The sequence below is a fragment of the Tribolium madens genome, unplaced genomic scaffold (assembly GCF_015345945.1).
Source record: "Tribolium madens isolate multiple individuals breed KSU strain unplaced genomic scaffold, Tmad_KSU_1.1 Scaffold_71;HRSCAF=194;Tcas5.2_LG6, whole genome shotgun sequence".
Classification (NCBI taxonomy): Eukaryota; Metazoa; Arthropoda; class Insecta; order Coleoptera; family Tenebrionidae; genus Tribolium; species Tribolium madens.
The window spans coordinates 1,901,481-1,923,604 of NW_025401041.1; the positions used below are offsets into that span (position 1 = coordinate 1,901,481).

General features: G+C 34.6%; 3 protein-coding genes across 6 annotated transcripts; 2 read left to right on the plus strand and 1 right to left on the minus strand.

Annotated features, from left to right (window-relative positions):
* The first annotated feature begins 473 nt into the window (after window positions 1-473).
* LOC123008567 (PP2C-like domain-containing protein CG9801) lies at window positions 474-3,082 on the plus strand. 3 transcript variants are annotated; one of them, XM_044404425.1, is made up of 6 exons: window positions 485-565; window positions 618-671; window positions 721-851; window positions 901-1,115; window positions 1,162-1,533; window positions 1,667-3,082. In XM_044404425.1, the coding sequence occupies exons 3-6, from the start codon at window positions 733-735 to the stop codon at window positions 3,040-3,042; spliced, it is 2,082 nt and encodes a 693-aa protein (XP_044260360.1). In that variant the 5' UTR covers window positions 485-565; window positions 618-671; window positions 721-732; the 3' UTR covers window positions 3,043-3,082. The 3 variants fall into 3 exon arrangements, with proteins under 3 accessions (XP_044260361.1, XP_044260362.1, XP_044260360.1); XM_044404426.1 differs by having other exon boundaries at window positions 474-671; window positions 1,162-1,368; XM_044404427.1 differs by lacking the exon at window positions 1,162-1,533 and having other exon boundaries at window positions 474-671.
* On the minus strand, window positions 3,058-4,975 carry LOC123008570 (2-(3-amino-3-carboxypropyl)histidine synthase subunit 2). Its single transcript, XM_044404432.1, has 6 exons — window positions 4,465-4,975; window positions 4,307-4,419; window positions 4,050-4,261; window positions 3,853-3,993; window positions 3,539-3,801; window positions 3,058-3,492 (listed from the first exon to the last, which is right to left on the minus strand). Exons 1-6 carry the CDS (start codon window positions 4,609-4,611, stop codon window positions 3,073-3,075), a joined length of 1,296 nt encoding a protein of 431 aa, XP_044260367.1. The 5' UTR covers window positions 4,612-4,975; the 3' UTR covers window positions 3,058-3,072.
* LOC123008568 (scavenger receptor class B member 1) lies at window positions 4,927-21,850 on the plus strand. Of its 2 annotated transcripts, none has more exons than XM_044404430.1 (10): window positions 4,927-4,983; window positions 5,133-5,220; window positions 11,959-12,050; window positions 12,108-12,268; window positions 15,531-15,672; window positions 16,134-16,340; window positions 16,396-16,622; window positions 20,732-20,898; window positions 20,954-21,335; window positions 21,386-21,850. In XM_044404430.1, the coding sequence occupies exons 2-10, from the start codon at window positions 5,187-5,189 to the stop codon at window positions 21,495-21,497; spliced, it is 1,524 nt and encodes a 507-aa protein (XP_044260365.1). In that variant the 5' UTR covers window positions 4,927-4,983; window positions 5,133-5,186; the 3' UTR covers window positions 21,498-21,850. The 2 variants fall into 2 exon arrangements, with proteins under 2 accessions (XP_044260365.1, XP_044260363.1); XM_044404428.1 differs by lacking the exons at window positions 4,927-4,983; window positions 5,133-5,220 and adding exons at window positions 9,274-9,430; window positions 9,830-9,992.
* Window positions 21,851-22,124: the final 274 nt, after the last annotated feature.

Below are 22,124 nucleotides of genomic sequence, written 5' to 3' on the forward strand. Positions count from 1 at the left end.
GGAAAAATCAATAGATTAGACAACCAGTTATACAACCCAGTGGCGTATTGGCGCTGAGCCAAGCGCAGTTGTGGGGTTAAAGACACTTTTTAATTAGTGGAGTTTAAATATAAACAGATTTGGAGAAAAAAAGTGAGCCAAAAGTAAAAAAGCGGAACGGTCAGTGGCTTTTTTTGGACTTGACCTTTAATTAAATCTTTTGTATGTTCTAAAAATAGGGTTTTTGTGTGAGTTTTTTGAAACATAAACTAAGGTGGGGGAATTTCTTTAATTATGTTTTTTAAACTTTTAACTGTGGTTTTGATTAAAAATTAACTTTATTAAACGGTTTTTTGTTTTTTAACAAGAAAAGATTCAAAGACGTTTGCAATAATGTATGTATATAAAACAAAAACTAATTTTTTTGTTACTTTCTGTGTTAATGGAAATTCAAAGATGCGCCACTGGTGAATGGTCTAGGGATTTTATGAAAATTCTAGCGTCAAATCTGTCAAACGCGAAATGGCACCATGGGTGTGCCCTAATCCGATTTCACTTAAAAACTAATTAAGCAAACAATGATATCGTTAGAATATTGTATAATTAGCTTCTAATTGTGTATTTATACCCTTTTGTAGTGCAATTACCTCGAACTTATCGTCCAAACTTCGTAATCAGTTACGCCATACCAGGTAGGTTAAGTCATTTGTAAACAAAAATATTTACATTTGAATTCCTCAGTGAAAACTCAAAATGCCGTCGTTGCGTAAACGCGTGTCGAGTTATTTCCGACAACTGAGCTTCCACAACGAGCCTCGCGACAAACGTCACAACATCAACGAAAATTCCTTTGTCACAAAATACCTCCAGGGGTAAGTTAGCCCCGATTCGTGACCCACTTTTGACATAATTCCGTTTCAGTCACGTGACATTACGCGAAGGCCCCCCGATTATCTACGGGAAGAATCCCACCGATTTGCCCAATTATGAGTTGGGGGAGTACGAGACTGGCTCCTCGTCCGTTATCGGGTGTTACACGGGCCCCAAAGGGGGCCTCACAACTGTCAAACGTACGGAGAAACACCTGTCAGTCCCCGACACCGATATCGATTTTATTGATACACAGGACGAGTGTGGTAAGTCGGGGGAAGCCCCTTTTGGCTTAATGACCAGTTCTTGCAGTCGCGCCCCCAGTGAAAAAGTCGCCGAAAAGGCCCGTCGATAACACGACGATGGTCATCAAGGTGGCCGGGCAAGAGTATTGTGTTACCAACCGTACAAAAAAACACAATAAAAGTCACAGTTTAGGGAGTATTTCTGATTTTAATCTGGAAATTGAGACGACGCGAATTGATAAAGAGTTTTACAATAACAATAATGCTGATGAAGTTAAGTGTAAAGTTGGCAGTATTGATGATAGTGGGGGGGTTGGTGATGATAAGAGTGATAACAGAGAGAATTTCGGCTTGGCCAAGTCGAAATCGGAGGGGAATCCGTTCCAACACAAAAAACGAGGAAAAATTATCAAAGTGGCCCAAAGGGCCGACTCGAGGGGTAAAATAGCATGACCGTGACCCGTTTGTTTTGATTTAATTTGATTTAGTTTGATTTAATTAACACTGTTTGTGCATGTTTTTGCTTTGTACGCGTTGTCACGCCTCCGCCAATCAAACCGTTGCAATTCTAGGTGGAGACACCCCAGGCGACGCTTCTTCGTACACCACGCCCCCCGATGACTCCTCCCTCCCCTCCGAATGGACGAAGAAATCCGATCTGGTCTTCGGTATTTCGGACTCCCTCTATGATCGAAATCAAGTCACCGATAACAAAAACGGTGATCCGATCGCCGATTGTTTCGGGATTATTGCTCGCGAAAATTCGGCAATCCTCGCCGTGGCCGACGGAGTCAACTGGGGGGAAAAAGCGAGCATCGCAGCCAAATCGGCCGTCCATGGAAGTCTCCATTATCTCAACAAAACCATTTTTAATGACACTAAACCGTTCGAGCGACTCACGATCAAACCCGAAGAGACTTCGGACGCGTCCGCTGCGTGTACTCGTGTCGGAAACACCCGAGAGATTTTCGTTTGTTTGTTACGAGCGTTCAGTTGTGCCCACGATCTGATTTTGGAGAATAAAGGTATGTTGACGACCCTGACGGTGGCCGTTGTCGTACCGCTGAAACGTCGTGACGGTACGCAACGTTACGTCTGTTGCGTGTGTAACGTTGGTGATACGTTGGCGTACGTCTATTCGCAACGTCACGGATTGAGGGAATTGACCAAAGGCTCCCATGATATCAATTGTAATCGTGACATGAGGGACGCGTTGGGGGCTTTAGGCCCAGTCGATGGGATTAATCCCGAGTTGAGTAACTTGACCTTGAGCATCACAACTTTGAATAAAGGGGATTTGGTGATGGTGGCCAGCGACGGACTCACAGATAACTTTGATCCGAATGTGTGTCGGTTCACTGTGAACAGTCGGTTAGGGGAGGCACCGAAAGTGGGGCGGAGCGAACCGCCAATCAAACCACCGAGACGGACGGTACCGCCCCGGAGGCCGGCCCAAGTCACCGACAACAAGACCAGCAGTTTGCGCAAACAAATCTCTAGTCAGAATAAAGAGGGACAGAAGTTTTCCCGGTCGAAAACAACAATCGAAGTCCGGCCAGGAGGCGGAGTCAGACATCACGTGGCTCGAAACGAAGAGGGGATTCCTTACGTCACGCCCCTGCAACGTTACGAACTCCAATTACTACTCATCGAGGACGTGTTACGTCACGGGATTAGTGGAAGGGATGATCCGTGTACGACTGCCAAAAAACTATGCGAAAGTTTGGTTAGCTTCACATTTAGCATAACTTCGGCAAAGAGACATACATTAGAAGACCAGGATTTGTACTTTGATAATCAAAATGGCGTCCTCGTTGAAGTTTCCCAACAAGAGAAGAAAATACGTAGGAAAAAAGGACTGGAAAAAGTCCAAAATTTACCAGGAAAATTGGATCATGTGACTGTAGTCGCGTGGAACGTCGGGAATTTCACTCAATCGTGCAATTAATGTATTTATTTTTCCACAAAAATAAATAATTTATCCAATAGTTTCATCGCTGTAGCCTTGCGCAATGCCACGTCTCCCCTCCGACGCCATCTTGACTTCATCCCCACCCACGTCACGTTCCAACCCCTTCCACGTCCTGTTGGCTAGGAAACCAGCGCCATGATTGGTGTTGAGGGCGACAGTCCCCGCCTCTTTTACAACAAGCTCCGCCCCTTGGATATTGGACGTGCCTCGGATACGCCCCGTGACCAGACTGACGTCATTTGGATCACTTACGACGTCAGTTAGTGGTCTTGAAATGACGTCATTGTAGTCGTAAGTGAACTCAAGGCCATCGGGGCCCGGATTCAGAGCCATTTCAACGTCGTAAATGGTTACAATTGGTTTATAGTAGTCTCGACTGTCGTAAATTTCATTCAAAGCGCATGTAACGACCACGTAAATGTCAATCTAAACACACAAAATTATTTGCGAATAGTAAATTGATAAAACTTACCTCAGGAAAATTTGCGAGTTTTGCAACTGTAGGTTTGCCAACACTGATTAAATAATATTTCTTACTATGCAAAGTTAGGAGTTTTTTTAACCGTTCAATGGCTTTTAAATAGTTACTAACTCCCAAAGTTCCTATAACTATACCAACAGTATTGCTATCTTTAATTTTTTCAATTACAAAATACCTTCGTCTTAAGACTTTTTCATCTTGTATGTAATTAATCAAACTCGGGGCTTTGTCATTGAAGTAATATAGTGTTTTCGCTGCAATAAATTAATATTTTTTTTATTTACCTACTAAATTGAACTACTCACGTTTGTGTGAAAATTTGAGGTTAGGTAACTTGCGATGGTAATTTCGGCCCCCAATAAACACAACACTGTCATTATTGAGATTTAAATTGTTCGAGTCTATAGTTTTTATCGTGTGATTAGGAAATTTAGCCACAACTTTGTCTAAAAGTCCAGATTTTTGATTAAAAAAAAAACACATGATATAACCTCACTTTTACCTGTCAAATGAATGAAGGAAGTATCCAATAAAATTACGGCTTTTTCGCTCAACTGCATTAAACATTGTTCAAGTGCCCCTAAATCGAGCTCCTCCTTCTCGTAAATATTCAAATACGGTATATTTGCCGACGTTTTCGAGAAACAAACGGGCCCAAAGTGTACGATAGCATCGGTGTTAATGTGGGCCGCGGCCACATAATCGATGCAACAACTACAAAAGAGAGTCAAAAGGAGCCCCACGTGTTTTCCAAGTCACCTTTCATAAGCTGTATCTGCCAGAATATACACAGTTTGGCCGACTTGTTTTCCTAACCTCAAAGCGACTTCCGAGGAGTCTTGCAAAAGATGGTCGGGGAATTGCAGGCACACCTGGGTAAAAAACGATGAAAAACAGTCTAAAACCAAGAAAATTACCTTCTCAAAATTGTTGTCTTTGATCCACTCCGCACAACGCTGTAGTTCGTATACCTCGTCAATTAGTTCGAATTTCGTCGCCGGATTTATCACCGTTTCCACTTGTTTTTCCAAACTGACCGCTTCATTTGTGGAAAACTGCGACATTTTTCGCCAATTTCCACCAACATGTGCCTACGTGACTTCGCACACGGTTCTCCGTTTCAAAATCAATGTCAGAACATTACGCCGACTAGTTAACGAAGCTACGCCACATCTGAACTACTTTTTCAAAAAATTCCAAAAATTTTAATTGGCCGGAAATGGAGCGTTTTCAGTGTCGTTGATGTGATAAACGCCCAATTTCGACTTTCGTGCCACTCTCTATACACGCACCGTAATTGCATTGTTATTAGAATAATTACACGACTTAATCACAGAGGACTGAGAAACAATAAGTGGATTGTGTTTAGTCGGCTGTGATCGGTTGTTGAGCACAGTTCAATTTTTTTTTGGCAATTTTCTTTTGTTACTCCAAAGGTAAGTTCATAAAACATGAAAATTTAATTTTGAAATTAAAAATAAATTGTGCTATTATTATTAACAATAAAAAATATTTTTTAATGCGTAAATACTGACATTTTCTTGTTAAATTGATTTTGCAATTGTAATTTTTCCACTTTTTTCAGCCGAAGTGAAGGGGTAAGAAAATCCTTGATGGCTGTATAACTGGTTGCCTAAGCATGTTTTTGAATATGTGTAGAGACCGCCGGACCGGTGAGTAATTATTTTTCTTCTAATTGTAATTAAATATTGTTGCTACAATTAAACCAGAATCGAATTACTTGGATTGTTACGTCGCAATTTATTGCCTTATCTCTAAATATTTGGAATTAAATTAATTAATTAGCTTGTTGATCACTTAACATTTTTATTTAATTTGCCTCACATTTGATGTAAATTTATGCAAAAACGCGCAATTAAAATTGCTCTTAGTTTAATTTTTTCTCATTACCTTTCAGTTCCTGTTTATATCTTCATTCATTTTTCAAAGTCACCTAAATTCGGCCTCTAGACTGACTGCTCCAAGGTGTTAAATCCACTCCATTTATTACTTCTCAAAGTATTTAATAAACCTTAATAAAACAACAAATTGTTTTAAATAATAACTAAATTGCTCAATTTCGGTAACCTGTTCGACTCGTCGGTCGAAAGTCCGAGATTTAGACGTAATTTTCTGGTTTTTATTCTCGAAACATTATGTAATGGAAGTTTTTCACTTCGAAGAAGTGACATTTGACGTGCGAGCCGGTCGTTAACCCCGCTACCAACCCCGCAAAAACAAAAACCCTAGTCCATTTATTTGGGATTATGCAAATCAAAAATAAACAAAGTTGTTTACAATTATGTAAATTGGCTCTAATTAATATTTTGTGTGCAAAACGGTTGTTTAGCAGTTCGTTATTTCGTATTAATCATTCGGTACGTGATTAATCATTATTGTTAGAACAAGAAAGTGCAATAGAATTAACATACAATCAGATTTTGCTCAACATTATTATCGCAATCGCGCGAAAAATTCTTGAAATAATTCTGAATTAGTTATAATTACGTAGCAAGTTCCATTATTTGGCTAATCGCTTGATTATTCATAACGAGTCATTTATTACAAGAATTGTGACGCTGGTCGATTTATAAGAATTTGCGACGAAATAATTAAATTAAATTATTTTTTTCGACTTTCAAATTTAACGAGTTGGAAATTTTTAAGCAAAGGCTTGGCTTAGGGGTCAGAGTGCGTAGAGAATGAACAATCGTTAGACTTTATACTGGGCGTTATAAAAAAAGAAATTTTATGTCGGCTATAACTTTATATTTAGAAAATGAATTCATAAAAATGAGTGAAAATAAATTATTTCTGTGAAGAAATTGAGTGAAAGTAGGCAAGACTGCCATAATTTACGAAAACAAGCCGATATTATTATGGAAAAATTTGGTTAAATCTGTTTAAAATTGACAAAGTGACACAAGTAAAAAAAAGTAAATTTTATTTACTCGTCACACTGTAATTACCAGTAATTATGATAATTATCAATTATAATTAGTGCTTAATAAAAAATTACTTTTGCAGTTGTAAAAATAAACATCTCGTCTTTTTTTGCTTGACCGTGAAAACTGGAAGTTGGTCATCTTGTTTTTCAGGGTCGATAGTAAAAATTTTGATTTTTTTGGCCCAATCGACCTCGAGCGACCCGTCTCGAAGGTCGCATTCTTCTTTTCCATAAACATTTCCAAAATGATATTCGATTATTATTCAGCGCGTTTCCTGCACGATTTTCCCATTACCCTTGGTCCATTTTCGCGTCACCCTTCAACGTGCCGCGCATCGAAATTTCGAAAAATTGTTTCAGCCTTGACGCCACTAAGACGTAAACAATTCGAAATTTCCAGCAATTGCACGCGTCGAGACAATTAATTCCGACTGTTTCCGCGGTGATTATCATAATTGTAGCGTTTCCGGTGAAAAGTTTTCGGGAGACTTTGATGCCGGATCGCACGCGAAACTTTTATTTTTACTCGTAATGGACAATGAATTGTGGTACCAGTGATGGTAATGGCGTAATTGCGGTTGGAGTACACCCATTATGGGTTATTTTATGGTTGCGGCGATGGGTGACGCCGAAATTGGGCGATTTCAGTGAAGACTCCAACGCTGGGTCAAGACACGAACCCAACTATTTTTGAAATTATTTATTTTAATCGAATTGCGCATTATTTAAAAAGTTAGTCATGAAATGTGTCATTCATTTTTTTGATAAAGTGGTGACAAATGAGTTAAGAGTTATTGTGATGGGCTTTCAAAGTGGGTAAATATTGTCAAGGTGAGGAAGTGCTAATTTCGCAAAACAAACTTTTCTTATGTACAAGATAAATTTGTTTTCTTCGTTTTAACGGAACTGCGAAGATGAATTAATAAAAATCCGGGATTTATTGTCCGGAAAAATGCTAATTTATGCGATGGGTCATCGAACGTTTAAGCCAATTTAATTGTCTTGTTTTCAGTTAAACCTAAGAGTTTCCTCAACTTCTTAGAAAATTTTCTAATCTATTTCGGACCCAAATTCAACGGAAAGTTGATGACCATTAGCTAATCATCTGCTTAATGCTTAAGTCAACACTCTACATAATAACCTTTTATTTTTATTTAAAAAAAATGTGAAATAAATGTTTTATGAGCCTTAAAATATGAGGTAAACAAGTAATTGTCATTTTATTTCAGTCGACTTAATTAAATTAAATTCTTTCTTTAATTGTAATTACGTAAATCGTGATTTATTAACAATATTTTCCATTTTTATACATATTTGTTTTTGTAACCTTCACAACTAAAAACAAATAACGATTTTGATGTTATACGGGGTGGTTTTTACTAAAAGCCAATAAGGAAAAAATTGTTTTCATTTAAATCTTGTATAATTTTGACAACCTGAGTCTTACAATATTAGTGATTTTATCAAATAATAGAAAAATTAGAAAATGTAGTTCAGTTGTCTTTGAAAAAAACAGAGTTTTTTTGTGCTGTTTCATCTAAATTTTTCAAAAAATGTGTAAACACACGGTTAATCTAATAAAAGAATAATTTCATTTTGTTGATTTAAGTTTTTTAATGACATTCAACCAAATAGGCAAAATCTAGACACTTATATCTATACAAAGTGCGCCAGAACTCGCGTCCCAGAGAAAAATGCCATGTAAGGTAGGATACTAAGAAAAAATGTTAAAATCTGTAAAAATTTCGAAGGTATGAGAGCTTAAATTTTGATTTTCCACTTTGACTCTATTTATTTCTGTTGGAAATATAATTTTCCAAGTTTTTTTGCTACAGGCTGTTAGAAGAGGAAACAAGGAAGCTGTATCCTAAATTGTAATTCTCTTTAATGTTATTTTTTATTGGCAAAATGATTGTACTTTTACTAAATAATTATAAAAAACATAAGTATACCTACAAAATGATCAGTATCATTATTTTATTTGAAATTTTTCTGGGGTACGAGTTTTGACACACTCTATAGATGTATAAAGAATTAATCTCAGAATAAATTTTGTTCTTTAAAAAATATTAATTTATTTTTATATTTAATGAAATTATTCAAAATGTAACAATACAGGGTGATATTTATAAATACAATAAAAAATATGCATATAAGTATACAGGATGAATCTTGTCAAACAATTCCCAATTTTGTTAAAATCGATCTAAAAAGTGAGCAGTTTTTAGTAGAATTTTATGAAAACACCATAACGTGATTCCCTTCAAATAATTATTATCAGTAATAAAAATACAAAAATTGTATAGGGTGAGAATATTGTTTCAGGTAATTCCTTTTCAATTCTATTATAAAAATTGACAAACATATAAAAATAGATAAATAAAATTAAGAAAATTATACAGGGTGGGAATTTTAAATTAATTACTTTAATTTTGGGAAAACTACCAAATGTCGTACGGGGTGATTCCTTTTAAATTTGATTAAAAATTGACAAACATCTAAAAATAGATGATAAAAATACGAAAATTATACAGGGTGAGAATGTTAAGTGAATAATTTTAAAAATGGACAAACATCTAAAAATAGAACACAAACAATGGATGCGTCCAGGCGGAAGTTCAAGGTTATAAACATTGCAGTACCTGAAACTCCCTTGGCTTTCACTGCATGTTGAAACCCTATCCAAAATTCCACAAGGTCGCAACTTCTGAAAAATCCACGTTGTGTGGGGGGGAGTCCCCCCTTGCGAAAACCAAGAGGGGATCTAGACGGCATACCTGAAGACTTGATCAGGTGTAACGTGCCGTTAGCCTCTCAGTTGGCCGTGGTTACTCTATATGCGCGTTGCGCTTTTGTTTCATTCGGCACCGCCTCTCGTTTTTTTCCCGAGTGTTTCCACCACTGACAAGTGACCGAAGAAGTGGTTGTCAAAAACGGTACGCGATCGTCGTTTGTTTAAGGGATGATCGTCTGTTGTTACGTTTGGAGCGATTTGATTGGTTGCCAGGCCCAGAACCGGCACGGTAACTTTCTAAATAACAAGAATTGTTGCAATATCGAGGCGATATTTGATAATAACCGTTCCGATCTTCTTTTATTTTTCTATTTAGTAATAGTAATAATGATAAATGCGTGAGCGAAATTTAATTTCGGATCTAGTTGGCTAAGTTTATAGGTTAGTGTGACTGGATAACGATTTCTACAATTAAAACAATTGACGAACATTAAAACCGTCATTTGTTAAATTTCGTGTTTGTGAACTGGTTTTGACGTAACGACAGACGAAGACCCCACTACTTTTAAATTCCCCTTAAAGTTTGATTTTTCGCATCCAGGGCCAACCCGGATTAAACATGGAGTAATAAGTGACGGTGTTACCCCTTGCCTTAAGTGTAGTGCATAACCTACTTGATTAAAGACCTTTAAAAAATTTCAAAAAAATGAAAGGAAGAGAGAAACTTTGTGCAAAACTCAGCAGCGCTTTTCTGCGAAAGTGGTGTAAGTATCGCAGTAGGCCCTATAATATTTTGTTTCCGTGTTTGTCGAGGTCGTTGACCCAATTCATTGGCCACACGTCGGGCGCCAATTCTCACGGTTTCAAGAGAGATGAGTTGTCGCAATCGTAGTGTGCGTGTGTTTGGTAAAATAAAACGCTTAAGTAAGCGATGATGAAAGCTGTGACCTAAAAATGGTGATGTACCGATTTGAAAGCGTCGCTGCCTCCCCTCCGGCGGCCATTAAAGGGGGTGGGAGGCCGATTGACACTTGATCTCGCGGCTATTATGTAAAGGAAAAGGAAGTAACAATCGAATTTTTCAAATTTTCGTTGCGTAAGAGTTTCACTTTGCTTCCCCTCGAGCGCCATTTTGTGTGTATAGTGTTGTTGATTGTTGTGCGAAACTCTCTCTTTGATTAAAAATCATAACGAATGTTTGGTGTGTGATGTAAGAGGTTTTGCATAGTTTCGTGTAAGCAGTTTTCATTCAGCAATATTATTATTATTGTTTGTTGGGTATTGATAGTCGAAGGTCGCTGTGATAAAAATACTGCCGCAATTAGTGTAATAACTGTGACGTCAGGGGATCGAGCAGTGGCGGAGGGTTTTTGGAAAACATTTATCAACATGGAAGTACTTTAATTTACAGATTTGTCAACAAGAAATTACCACTTATTGAACTTTTAGGAAAATTACGTTTTTCATGTTGTTTGTAGCTAATCTAAATTTTGACACTGGTTACGATAACTTTTGTTTGTCATCAAAAACCAACCTAATCAAATTTATGGCAACCTATTCACGAATATCCCTAAATCCTAGGGAGTAATTTTTTGTTGATACGACAATACATCAGTACGCGCCGATTAAGGATTCGTCTCAAAACCACATCTTTATTGACGTGGTAGAACCACAACTCTTTTTGATCCAAAAATGGTGAAACATTTTGTCATCATGTACGTATTAGATATTATTTAGCTTATTTGAAAACAGAGCAAATGTTGCAAAAAAAAAATGAAATGAAAATTTTCTTTCTTATTTGATTTTTATTTAAGCCTTTTTTATTACAAACTCTAAATTTTCATTGGTACGCAAGACTCTATAGGTCTCAGAAGTGATAAAAATTAATTTATTACAGAATTTTAATAATAAATTTTATAAAACAAAAATTAAAGACCAACTATATCGATAAAGTTGTAGAAACATGATTTTTTTTCTTTTTGCGTTTCTGTATCTCATATTTAAAAGACAAAGACAAAATGGAATTACAATACAGGGTATTTCATAAATATGGAGCAATATTTGAACTTCAAAAATGACCAATAAAATAATGTTAATTTAAATAATTCGTGTCTACAACTCTACTGATAAGAATTTTACTGCCCTCGGAATGTGGGTATTGAAATTTGTTTATTAGTAAATATAGTAAATAAATAACTGAAATAAGCCGCACCATGTCGATAAAGTTTTCGTTTTTCTTTCCCCGCCACTGAAGTCAAAGACCAAACAAATATTTAAAAACACTTCTCTCACCTTGAAAAAATGCAAGGCTAATATGACGGATTGTTTCTTATTTTTATTCAATATTTAGATTCTTTAAGGTTAATCCAACCTCCCCTCTATTTCGGTCTTTCGCTTGACCATGTGTCAAATGACAACCACTTTGTTTTCTAGGCAATCTTGTTACATAAATCTCGTATTTCCTCGTTGAATTTAAGAAAAATCCGTCACTAATTAATCAAAAATTTCCACCGGTCATTATGTAAATAATCTTGTCATTTCCTTGACATCCAAACCAGAATTGTTGCCATGGTGCATAAGAATGGCGTCAGAGGGGAGGTAAAACACTTGTCGCCTCATGTAGGAACAAACTTCAAGGGTACCAACTTAAGATTTTGTATCAAAATCGACGAGGTCACCTTTGAAAACAGGTCGGACGACCCCTAACACCGCCATTTTATTTGTTTTCAGGGTTCGTAGTGGCGGCATCTGTCGGGATAATTCTCTTTGGGGTCATCGTTATTATTTTCTTCTCGAGTTGGGTGAATTTAGTCATAAATCACGTAAGTAACCTTGAGACTTGTATCAAATGTCATTTTTTCATTTTTTTGGTTTTGTAGGAAGTCACGTTGAGGAATGGTTCCCAATCGTTTGGATGGTGGGCCAAACCACCCGTCGTCCCCATGATCAAAGTGTACATATACAATGTGACCAATGCTGATGAGTTCCTTAACAATGGGTCGAAACCCGTTGTGGACGAGTTGGGGCCTTACGTTTACGTGTGAGTGAAAGTCAAACACTCGGTATATTTTAAGATGAAAGTGGAGAAAGTGATGAAATGGGACGCGTTATATGATTATGAAATTAAAAACAGGTTATGTAACTTCTCCTCGGGCCGCCATTAAGAGGGGTGTCACGTGTAGTCTCCCCTCGAGCCGCCATTACTAATCAAACAATGAAAATCGGTGATTCCGAAGCAAAGCATCATCGGAATGTCCAAGTAGGCGAGGAAAAATCCCATTCGAAGTGAAAGTCGATAATCAAGGAATTTATGCAATTTTCTTACTCACAAAAGAGCAAATATCACATCTATTTATACATTTTTTGCTTTTTTCGCGTTATATCACTAGAAAACTAGAGCGAATTCGACCAATAATTACACATCTAATTTTTCGTAAATTATCTCTAATTTCGATTAAGTAACACGAAAATTATTTTCAAAGAGAATGTCCACTGAAAACTGAAGACAAACAAAAAAGTGAAAGTCGCACTGCAAAGTGTGAAAATTAAAAATTTGGTATATAATTGTTAGATAATTGTGCTTAAAAAATACTACCAACTGTAATAAAATGCGTATCTCGTGCAAGTGTGTTACATAAAACCGGTGATTACTTGTGTAGCAAAAATGGATTATTTGACCTGTGCTCGGTGTCAATTTATTTAACTTTCGTTCCGGAGAGATCAAATTTTACTCAATTTTTTGAGGGATTTTAAACTTCCCCCTCAATTTTCAATTGTGTAATCCTAAATGTCACAAAAACATAAAATTCATTATGTTTAATGCCAGAAAAGTGTTGAAAACATTCAGAAGAAAGCAGGAACGTATTTGCTAAGGTGACATTAAGAATCATTAGATACTAATTATTGTTATTAAATAATTTTAATTAAAATGTTACAACTTAAAAAAGTAAAATAACTAATGAAACGAGTTTTGTCACCATTTTTGAAAGTCTTGCGGAATTTTCAACGGATTTGTGTTAATTTTGCATATTTTGTTCTTCTTTTAAGTACAGAAAGTGTAATTCCAAATTTTGAATAGAAGAAAATAAATAGTTTCATACACCAGTTTTTTCTTCTATTTTCAATCTTTTGTTTAAAATAGTCAATTTCTAACATTTTTTTATAACAGTAATATTAATTTTGTGTTTTTTTTTCAATTTTTTTTAACTAAAATTTTTAATGGGAAAGAAGTTGGTTGGTAGCACCGATACCTACGCTGAACAATTTATAAAACATAGTTTTTTATTTCACCTAATTTTATTTTTTTGACGTTTTATGATCAAATTTGGGAAACAGTTTACTTATTTCAAGTTCAGGTTACAAAGAGCTAACGACAGATAAAGACAATTTCCAAGGTTTAAAAAAATTTACATTGTTCAAAGTGTAATTAGTTCGATAATTTTTTTCAAGTTTAGATTAAAATAAGGTTTGCATGTGTTACATCACAGAACTCAGAAAAAATGCTCTTTTTAAAAATATTAAATTTGATCCTTCTTGCCATTAAAAAAAATCAAGTTAGCCTTGTATCCCCAGAACAAATGGAGATAGAAGTTTGATAAACATCTGAGGCGATGAAATTTAAATACTTTTAAGCATATACCAAATTTCAATAAGTTTTAAGGAGTAGTTTTTATAATATTTAACTGTATACATACTTTTTGGCTACCCTGTATATATCAGGTGAACAAAAAAGTATGGAACCAAACGTTTTTTTTGGTTAAACTAGTTATTTTTGGAAAAAAAACTAATTAGTAATTGAAGTATTATAAAAATGTTATGTTTTTCAAGAATAAAATGTTTCAAAATTTTTGTTTTATTTTGGTGTTGGCAAAATTTTTAACGTTTTTAAATGGCAACTCTTTATAAAACTTTCTTTTTTAAGGGATATGATCTAAATATTATAATTTATAAGTATCTACATTTTGTTCAAATTTTATCGAAAATATTTTCATACAAGTTGCAATTTTCAAAAACAAAAAATGCAATAACCCAAAGAAAACAAAATTTCATTCTCAAAACACGATCACATTTTTTATAGCACTTTAATTTTTATTAATTATTATTATTTTCTGAAGGCAAATAACACTTGTTTATTCTGTATATAGCATAAATAAAAAAACAACTGCACAAGTAAACCACTTAAAAATTGGACAAAATGTACTATTTTAGTCGAATTGGGGTCGGTTTATACAGGGTGATTTTAAAAACGACAGGTACTGTAGCGTTTTTATTTATGGCCCGATTTCAAAAATTAGAAAAAAAAAATTAGCTTTTAATAAGGTACTCGTATAAGCTGAGAAATTTAGATCTTTTCTAAATGTCATACATAGTATATTTTGGGCTATATTCATATTCATAATTTGGAAGGTATTAGTTTTCTTGGTATAGACATGTTTTCCTACAAATTATTGTTAAAAAAAATTTCAAAGTAAAAAAAATAATAAAAGTCTAGTTGTATGGTGCCAAATAAGACAATGTCATTATTGTAATGTCAAAAAGCAGCAAATAAAAGAAAATATTGGCAATATTTTTTCTTTTAAATAAGAAATTAATATGAATAATAATTACGTATGTATAACAAATCTAAAAAAAACATCTAATTTAGTGTTATCAATTTATTTTATTATTGTTTATTTATTTTGTTTACTTTTAATAAGAATATTGTTGACGTCAATTTTTTTATTGACACGACACCATGCATTAGATTTTATAATTTTTTTAACTTTGATAATCTTTTTAAACAATAATTTTTAGTAAAAGTAGAAAATATTGCATATGTCTGTACCAAGAAAACTAATATCTTCCAAATTATGAAAAAACAAAAAATGGGTCCCTATTTAATATTTATTAGAAAAAAAATAAGATTATACTTATGCTATATTAAAAGTCATTGAATTTTCTAAATTTGTTGTGAAAAATTAATGTACGATTAACCCATGAATCTGAGCATTTGGTTGGTTCAATTTGGTCAAGTGATCAGTGACATTTGATGGCATTTAACTATAATAGCGCTCCTATAAATCGACCCTGAGGGGTATTTTGAGGGGTGCGGAAACTCGATTCACCTGATATAAACGAGAAACGTATTTTAAAAAATTAATATATTTCTTGGAATAAATCCAATTAAAATGCTCATTTATTTCTCAATTTTCTCTGTTATTACGAACCACTTTAGCATTTACATAAAACATCATCTAGAAATAACAACCTTTTACACATAATAGCGTCCCCGAGGCTCACTCGTATTTTTTTTTCCATTTTAGCGAAAAATGGGAGAAGAAAAATATTAAATTCCACGATAACGGCACTGTTTCCTTCAACCAGGAAAAAATCTACACGTTCGACGAGTCTTTATCCGCTGGCCTTGAAGATGACGTCGTGGTCGTACCCAACATACCCATGTTGGTAAGTCTTGATTGATCAATATTTGACGAGTTTTTCGTGTAGACTCATTAGAGAACACACACGTGTAAGCCAATTAAACGATTGCGAGGTAATTAGTCGCGTGTTTTTTTTTCTCTCGAGCGATTGGTAGAACTGGAAATTTAATTTGAGACGATCGGAAACGCATTTAGATCACCTTGAAAGGTGATTGGTGGAAATTGCGGGTTAGGAGAACACCAACCGAAATTTAATACAGGGTGCACCAGAACTCGTGCCCCAGAGAAAGGTATGACTATTTGTCAAAAATAAAAATGTCAAATGTCAAAGAATAAATTAAATTTTTCTCTGGGTTGCGAGTTCTGACACCCTGTATACTGGGTGACTCAAAGAATATCTAGAGCACCGATCGATCGTCAAATTTTTTGTCGCATGCCTACTGGATTGCACAAGAGTGAAAGTTTCGCAATTGTTTTATTTTCCAGAGTGCTACATCTCAATCGAAGCATGCCGCGAGATTCCTTCGACTGGCAATGGCCAGTATCATGGACATCTTGAAGATCAAACCTTTCGTCGAGGTGACAGTGGGACAACTGTTGTGGGGCTACGAGGACCCCCTTTTGAAGTTGGCCAAAGATGTGGTCCCCAAAGAGCAGAAGTTGCCCTATGAGGAGTTCGGGCTCATGTATAATGTTGGTCAATTTTTGTTTTGTTTATTTTTGTTTCATTGGGTTTTTTTTTTGATAGAAAAATGGGACGTCGAAGGATACAGTCACCCTGTTTACCGGCGCGTCCGACATAACGAAATACGGGTTGATTGATAAGTTTAATGGGCAGTCCCATCTCACCCATTACACGTCCGATAAGTGTAACAGCTTGATGGGTTCCGATGGGTCGATTTTTCCACCACATTTGACCACGAACAGTACCATTTATGTGTACGATAAGGACTTGTGTCGGATTTTGCCTTTGGTGTAAGTATTGTTTGATATAATTTTTTGTGTTGAAAAAAGTGAAATCCAAGGTTGGGAAGAAAGGTGAGTTAATGAGTGGTAACTGGGTCATTATAAAACAATGAAAGTATTAGAAAACGTGAAATGAATAAATGATGGAAAAAATTATGCATTTTTGTCATTCAGTTTAGTGCAAAAATTGAAGGAAAAAATCGTAACTCACTTGAAATGCATTTCTGGCGATAACTCTGGAATTATCGTTTGTAGAAACTTGAGCTTGATAGCGTTGGAAAGCTTGGATTATTTCCCATCTAATGAATAAAATATTTTTGTTCTGTGGCGGTTAATCGCCGTGCAAATTGCGGAAATAGGCGCAATTTAACGTTTTCTATACCAGGTGTATCAACATTTATCCGCAACATTTTTTTCTATTTAAATTAGAATTGTGAAATGAATATTACACTGAATTGATAGCTAGTTTTATTTCTTTTGTGTGTTTTATAAAAATTAAGTTTGGACAAACACTATTAGAACACTTTGTTTTTTAAGCATTTTGCCTTGTTTTTAAGGTATCTTTAAAAATTAACATTTCTAAAGATTTTGCCCTGTTTCTTAAGGTAGAAGGCATACTATACAAACTTACGCAGCTAACGATTTTAAAAGTACACCCTGTCTATGCAATTGATCTAAAAACTATACTTATTAATGAATAGGATTATACAGGGTGTTAAAAAAGATTGTAAAATATTTCAGGAGGTAATAGTATGCATCAAAACAAACAAAAAAGTCTTATTAAACATGGGTCCGCAAAGTAACGGTTTTGGAGATATCGAAAATTATCCGTTTTTTGAAACATTTATTTGCAGTTTGTTTGAACAAAAAAGAGAAACTTCTAGTACAAATTCTAAAAAATTTCATATTCGATATCTTCGAAACCGTTACTTTGCGGACCCATGGTTATTAATACTTTTTTGTTTATTTTGGTTTTTACTATTATACCTTCTTTAATGTTTTACAATCTTTTTTTAACACCTTTTATTCGATTTTGCTCTGTTTTTTAAGGATTTTACCCTGTTTTCAAAGGATTATTTAAGAAAACAAATATTTCAAACCATTTCATTTATTTGTACGAAAGAAAAATAATTAATACTTAGAATTAAATAAAAAAAAATACACTACATACTTAATGAAATAATATATTTTGTCTAAATCTTTGCGAAACAGATAGTGTGAGGTCTAGAAGGGGGCTACCTATAATTCCTATACAACGTTTTCCATAAAATGTATTCCATAAAATGTCTAAATGCAACTTCAAACTCTATTTTTTGCGCGTTGTTTTCGAAAATTATCAACACATCTGACTTTTGAGCCTCTTCAAAGAAATTTATTTCAAATTGGTCTATGATAAGTTTCTATTTCTTCTCTGAAAATGGTCGATCGATAGAGTTGCAATTCATTTGTCTCATTAGTTTCTCTAATAATTATAGCCTGGGCTTCGGTGAATGTTATTTGAGCCCAAAAAAGGGGCACACCTTTTACGATTTTAATACGTGCTAAATACGATATTTTTATAGTTTTATTATGCTTTTTGACACGTTTGCGGCATGCTTGCAACTGACGAAATTCGTCAATTACCTTTTTTAAATCCATCTTAACTAAAATAAAATTCTAAATATTATTTCTCATCTTTGTTTTCACAGGTACCAAGACTGGTACCAGTAGACTTACCGAAGGTCTCGAACAAAACAACTAAACATAAACAAGCGAAGCGTTGGTCATTGGTGCGCAAACTCAGATGGACTCAGTATTGCCAGATCGAAAACATAAAATTCACCAGATCCGAGTTGAAAAATTCACTAAATTTTCACCAGATTACAATTTGTAATCGCAAAAAACGCAGTTTTTAGCCTGAAAATCCGCTTAAACTCTTGAAAAAAGCAAAATTGACATGCATATGCGCTTAATTCTGTGATTTGTTGGCTCGTTTTCAACAAAATTTTGCGAAATAATTGCGCTTCTAGCTGAAAAACGTGCTAAAATGCTTGAGAAATGCAAAAATAGTATAATTCTGTGGTTTCTCGCTTATTTTTGTCTTATTTTGCTCAAAAAACAGTTAAATGAAACAAAAAAATAACATCAATATCACTTATTTCTGTGATTTTTAAACGTGTATGGACAAGATTTTGCAAAATAAATGAATCTGATTCAAAAACGAAGCAAGTCAAGCGGAATAATTTAAAAATAATATCGATTTTGATTTGATTTTGGAATTTTTTTGCCTGCTTCAACGAAATTTTTAGAATTTTCTTTCTCTTTGTTTCAAAAACGTGCTTAGACACTTAAAAAGTCGAATTTGTTGAATTTCTGGATTGTTTTTAATCAAATTTTGCAAAATAATTGTGTTTCTAGCTAAAAAAGTATTCGAAAAAGACAAAAATAAATTGTCATGTTCGATTCTGTTTAGTTAAAATCTTATAAAAAACAAACAGAACTATTTTCAACCAATTTGGTGGTTTTGACTTTTTTGAAGAAATTTGACGAAATAATCAAGTTTCTGGTTAAAAACGTGGAAAATTCATCTTCAAAAAATTACCAGATATTAGAATTTTTAAAAAAGTTTTCACAAAATCACCACACTAACATGGAAATCACCAGATCTGGTGAAATTTCACGAAACCTGTCAACACTGGATTGACTTTCAGGTGGGTGTATAAATGGTTGCATAAATAGCAACGCTACACAACGCTGAAAGCAAAAGCTTTCAAAAAAGATTTTGAATAAATAATATCCACGGCCACGAATAAATAAGTGAAAAAAAATTGAACAAAATGTTCTTGTATTAAAAACAAAAAATAGTATATTAAAGAACGCGTTTCGTAGGGCAAGTTTTGTGAAACGAGTTCAGGTTTATGAAACGAGCACTTTTGTGAAACGAGTTCAGGTTTATGAAACCAGCAGCGAAGCGCGAGTTTTTATAAAGAACTAGTTCTCACAAATGACTTCTAAATTAAGTTTTTTTATGCAATTTTTTCCATTTTGCGTGTTTAACATAAAAGTTAATTTTTCAAAATTTAGGAACTTTTGCTGTAATAAGGTTGTGGTTGGTAATAAATGTCACAAAGTTTGAAAGTTCAATTTTCGAAGTGTCAAGTCTCAAGTATTTTTCAAAATCTTTTCGAATTAACAGTTAATACTGCAAATATTTCATGCACACTACCTGAAAAAAGAGAAATCGTTTAAAACGCCGTTGAAAATCACCATTACCAACTTTTAGAAAGTAAATTGTAGTAGTTTATTTCACTACCCGAATCAGTGTTGAAATGGCTCATTAAAGCATCGGGTTTGGTAGCGAAATAAGCTTTCAAACTCAACATATTAAGAAAAATATATAATTTTAATCAAAATACCAGGTGAATAAAAAGTATGTAACCAAACGTTTTTTGCTTAAACTGTTTATTTTTTGAAAAATTTATTTTTACAAAAAAAAATAATTTTTTTAAATGACAATCCACTATAAAATCATTTTTCTCATAAAAGCTATACTCTAAGGATTACAACTATCTGCTTTATATTTAATTTTTTCATAAAAAAAATTTCAAAAAATTAACAAAAAAAATCGCGTAACTCAAAAACAAAACAAAATTTCGTTCTGAAAATACGATCACATATTTATATTTATATTAATTGTCATTTTCTGGAGGCAAATGATCAAAAATAAAACCGATTGGTTCCATACTTTATATTCACCCTGTATGTGTTTTGAAGGGCGCGGATAAAACTGAGACACCTAGCATACGTCCATAATTTCTAACCTGTTTTAATTAGTTAATTTTCAAAATAAGAAAGTAAGAAAATAAGAAATTGTCGTTCACAAAAACAAGAGTGCAAAATTATTGTATGCAAATTAAAGAATCTGACACAATAAACTATTATTCATCACTTTACGTTGTTGGAATTCCCATAATTACTTATGCGTTTCTAAAATCCCTAATTATGCAAAAAATATAATTGCAATTTTATCATCTTCTTATCTCATTAGTCATTATTTAGACATGTAGTCGTTAAATATTAAATAAAAATAGGTTTTAATTGACATTTGCGTCATTCCTTGACATGTTTTTTTCCCCAAGATATGAGAAAACGGTCAAAGGTAGCGACGACATCCCCGCCTACCGTTTCACCCCTCCTCGTAATGTCTTCGGTGACGTGGATGAAAACCCCGAAAATCTGTGTTTCTGTCCGCACGGCCCGCCCTGCGCCCCTTCGGGCTTCTTCAACGTGTCGCTTTGCCAATACGGTACGAGACTCCGCCTTTCGTACACGCCCCTTTCTTCTAATTGGTTATTTTACAGACTCGCCGATTTTACTCTCCTTCCCGCATTTTTACTTAGCCAATGATAGTTATCGCACCGCCCTCGATGGCATCTCCCCGCCTGAACCCGAAAAACACAAGTTTTATATTGATGTGCAGCCCGTCATGGGCACGGCCATGAGTGCTAAAGCCCGCGTCCAAATCAACTTGGCCGTGTCACAAGTGGTGGATATCAAACAAGTGGCCACTTTCCCTGATATCATTTTCCCTATTATGTGGTTTGAGGAGGGGCTTGACGGTTTGCCCAAGGAAATGACCGGTTTGATGGGTTTGGCTACGACGGTTCCGCCCATCGCAAGGGCGGCGCTATCAGGCGTTTTGTTCGTCATGGGGGCGGTGCTTCTCCTAATCGCCGTCTGGAGGTACACGCAAACCCTTTACCCCGAATTTGGTTAACCATGATTGGTTGTAGGTTAGTCCGAGGGGCCAATCGACTCAGTTCGTTGCATCTAGCACCAGGTCACGTGGGACCGCCCACCAATAAAAACAAAGACGTCCCAATGGGAAACGTACCTAGGAATTAATTCGAGAGGTGATTGAACGAACAACGAAGCAATATTTTCTTGTTATAGGTTAGGACAATTTGCTCATTAAGGTTAAGTTAGTTAGGTGTTGTATATTCTAGTACAAAAATTTGTTACTTGGTCGAAATTGTGCCTTACACGTGATTTAAAAAGACAAAATGGCGGTTTTTTGTACATTGTTATTGTATAAATAATTTTAGAATTGATTGTTGTAGGGAAAAGTGATTTTTTTATTTGTTTAGATTTTTCTATCGAGTCCGTCCCTTTTAATTGTATAGTTTCGATAGTCATTTTTTATTTCAACTGTATTTTACTGGTTATGTGTATATTTGGACAATAAACTGTATTTTCTATTCGAGATTTTGAATTTGCCGCCATCTTCGTCCTTGCCCGCTCCATATCAAATTGGATCCATTGCGCAGGCAATTACATTAAAAAAAATTTCTTGTGTCACGGATTCAATTACAAAATCGTATTGTGTTTTAATTTATTAAAAGTTTGCTTTTAAATATTTTTTTTCCGATAAAATATTTTAATTTTGTTTCATAAGAGCGCAAGTGCATAAGGTTTCATGCGGACCCAACGTGTAATTTGGTTGATTAATTTTGTAATATTAGAGATTTTATA

Coding starts and splice junctions, on each gene's coding strand:
- LOC123008567 (XM_044404425.1), top strand. CDS start 733: ATGCCGTCGTTGCGTAAACGCGTGTCGAGTTATTTCCGACAACTGAGC. Junction 852..900: donor GTCACAAAATACCTCCAGGG/GTAAGTTAGCCC, acceptor ATTCCGTTTCAG/TCACGTGACATTACGCGAAG. Junction 1,534..1,666: donor CCAAAGGGCCGACTCGAGGG/GTAAAATAGCAT, acceptor TTGCAATTCTAG/GTGGAGACACCCCAGGCGAC.
- LOC123008570 (XM_044404432.1), bottom strand. CDS start 4,611: ATGTCGCAGTTTTCCACAAATGAAGCGGTCAGTTTGGAAAAACAAGTG. Junction 4,262..4,306: donor GCAGATACAGCTTATGAAAG/GTGACTTGGAAA, acceptor TCTCTTTTGTAG/TTGTTGCATCGATTATGTGG. Junction 3,994..4,049: donor TTCCTTCATTCATTTGACAG/GTAAAAGTGAGG, acceptor CTGGACTTTTAG/ACAAAGTTGTGGCTAAATTT.
- LOC123008568 (XM_044404428.1), top strand. CDS start 9,935: ATGAAAGGAAGAGAGAAACTTTGTGCAAAACTCAGCAGCGCTTTTCTG. Junction 12,269..15,530: donor TTGGGGCCTTACGTTTACGT/GTGAGTGAAAGT, acceptor TTTCCATTTTAG/CGAAAAATGGGAGAAGAAAA. Junction 20,899..20,953: donor CGTGTCGCTTTGCCAATACG/GTACGAGACTCC, acceptor GTTATTTTACAG/ACTCGCCGATTTTACTCTCC.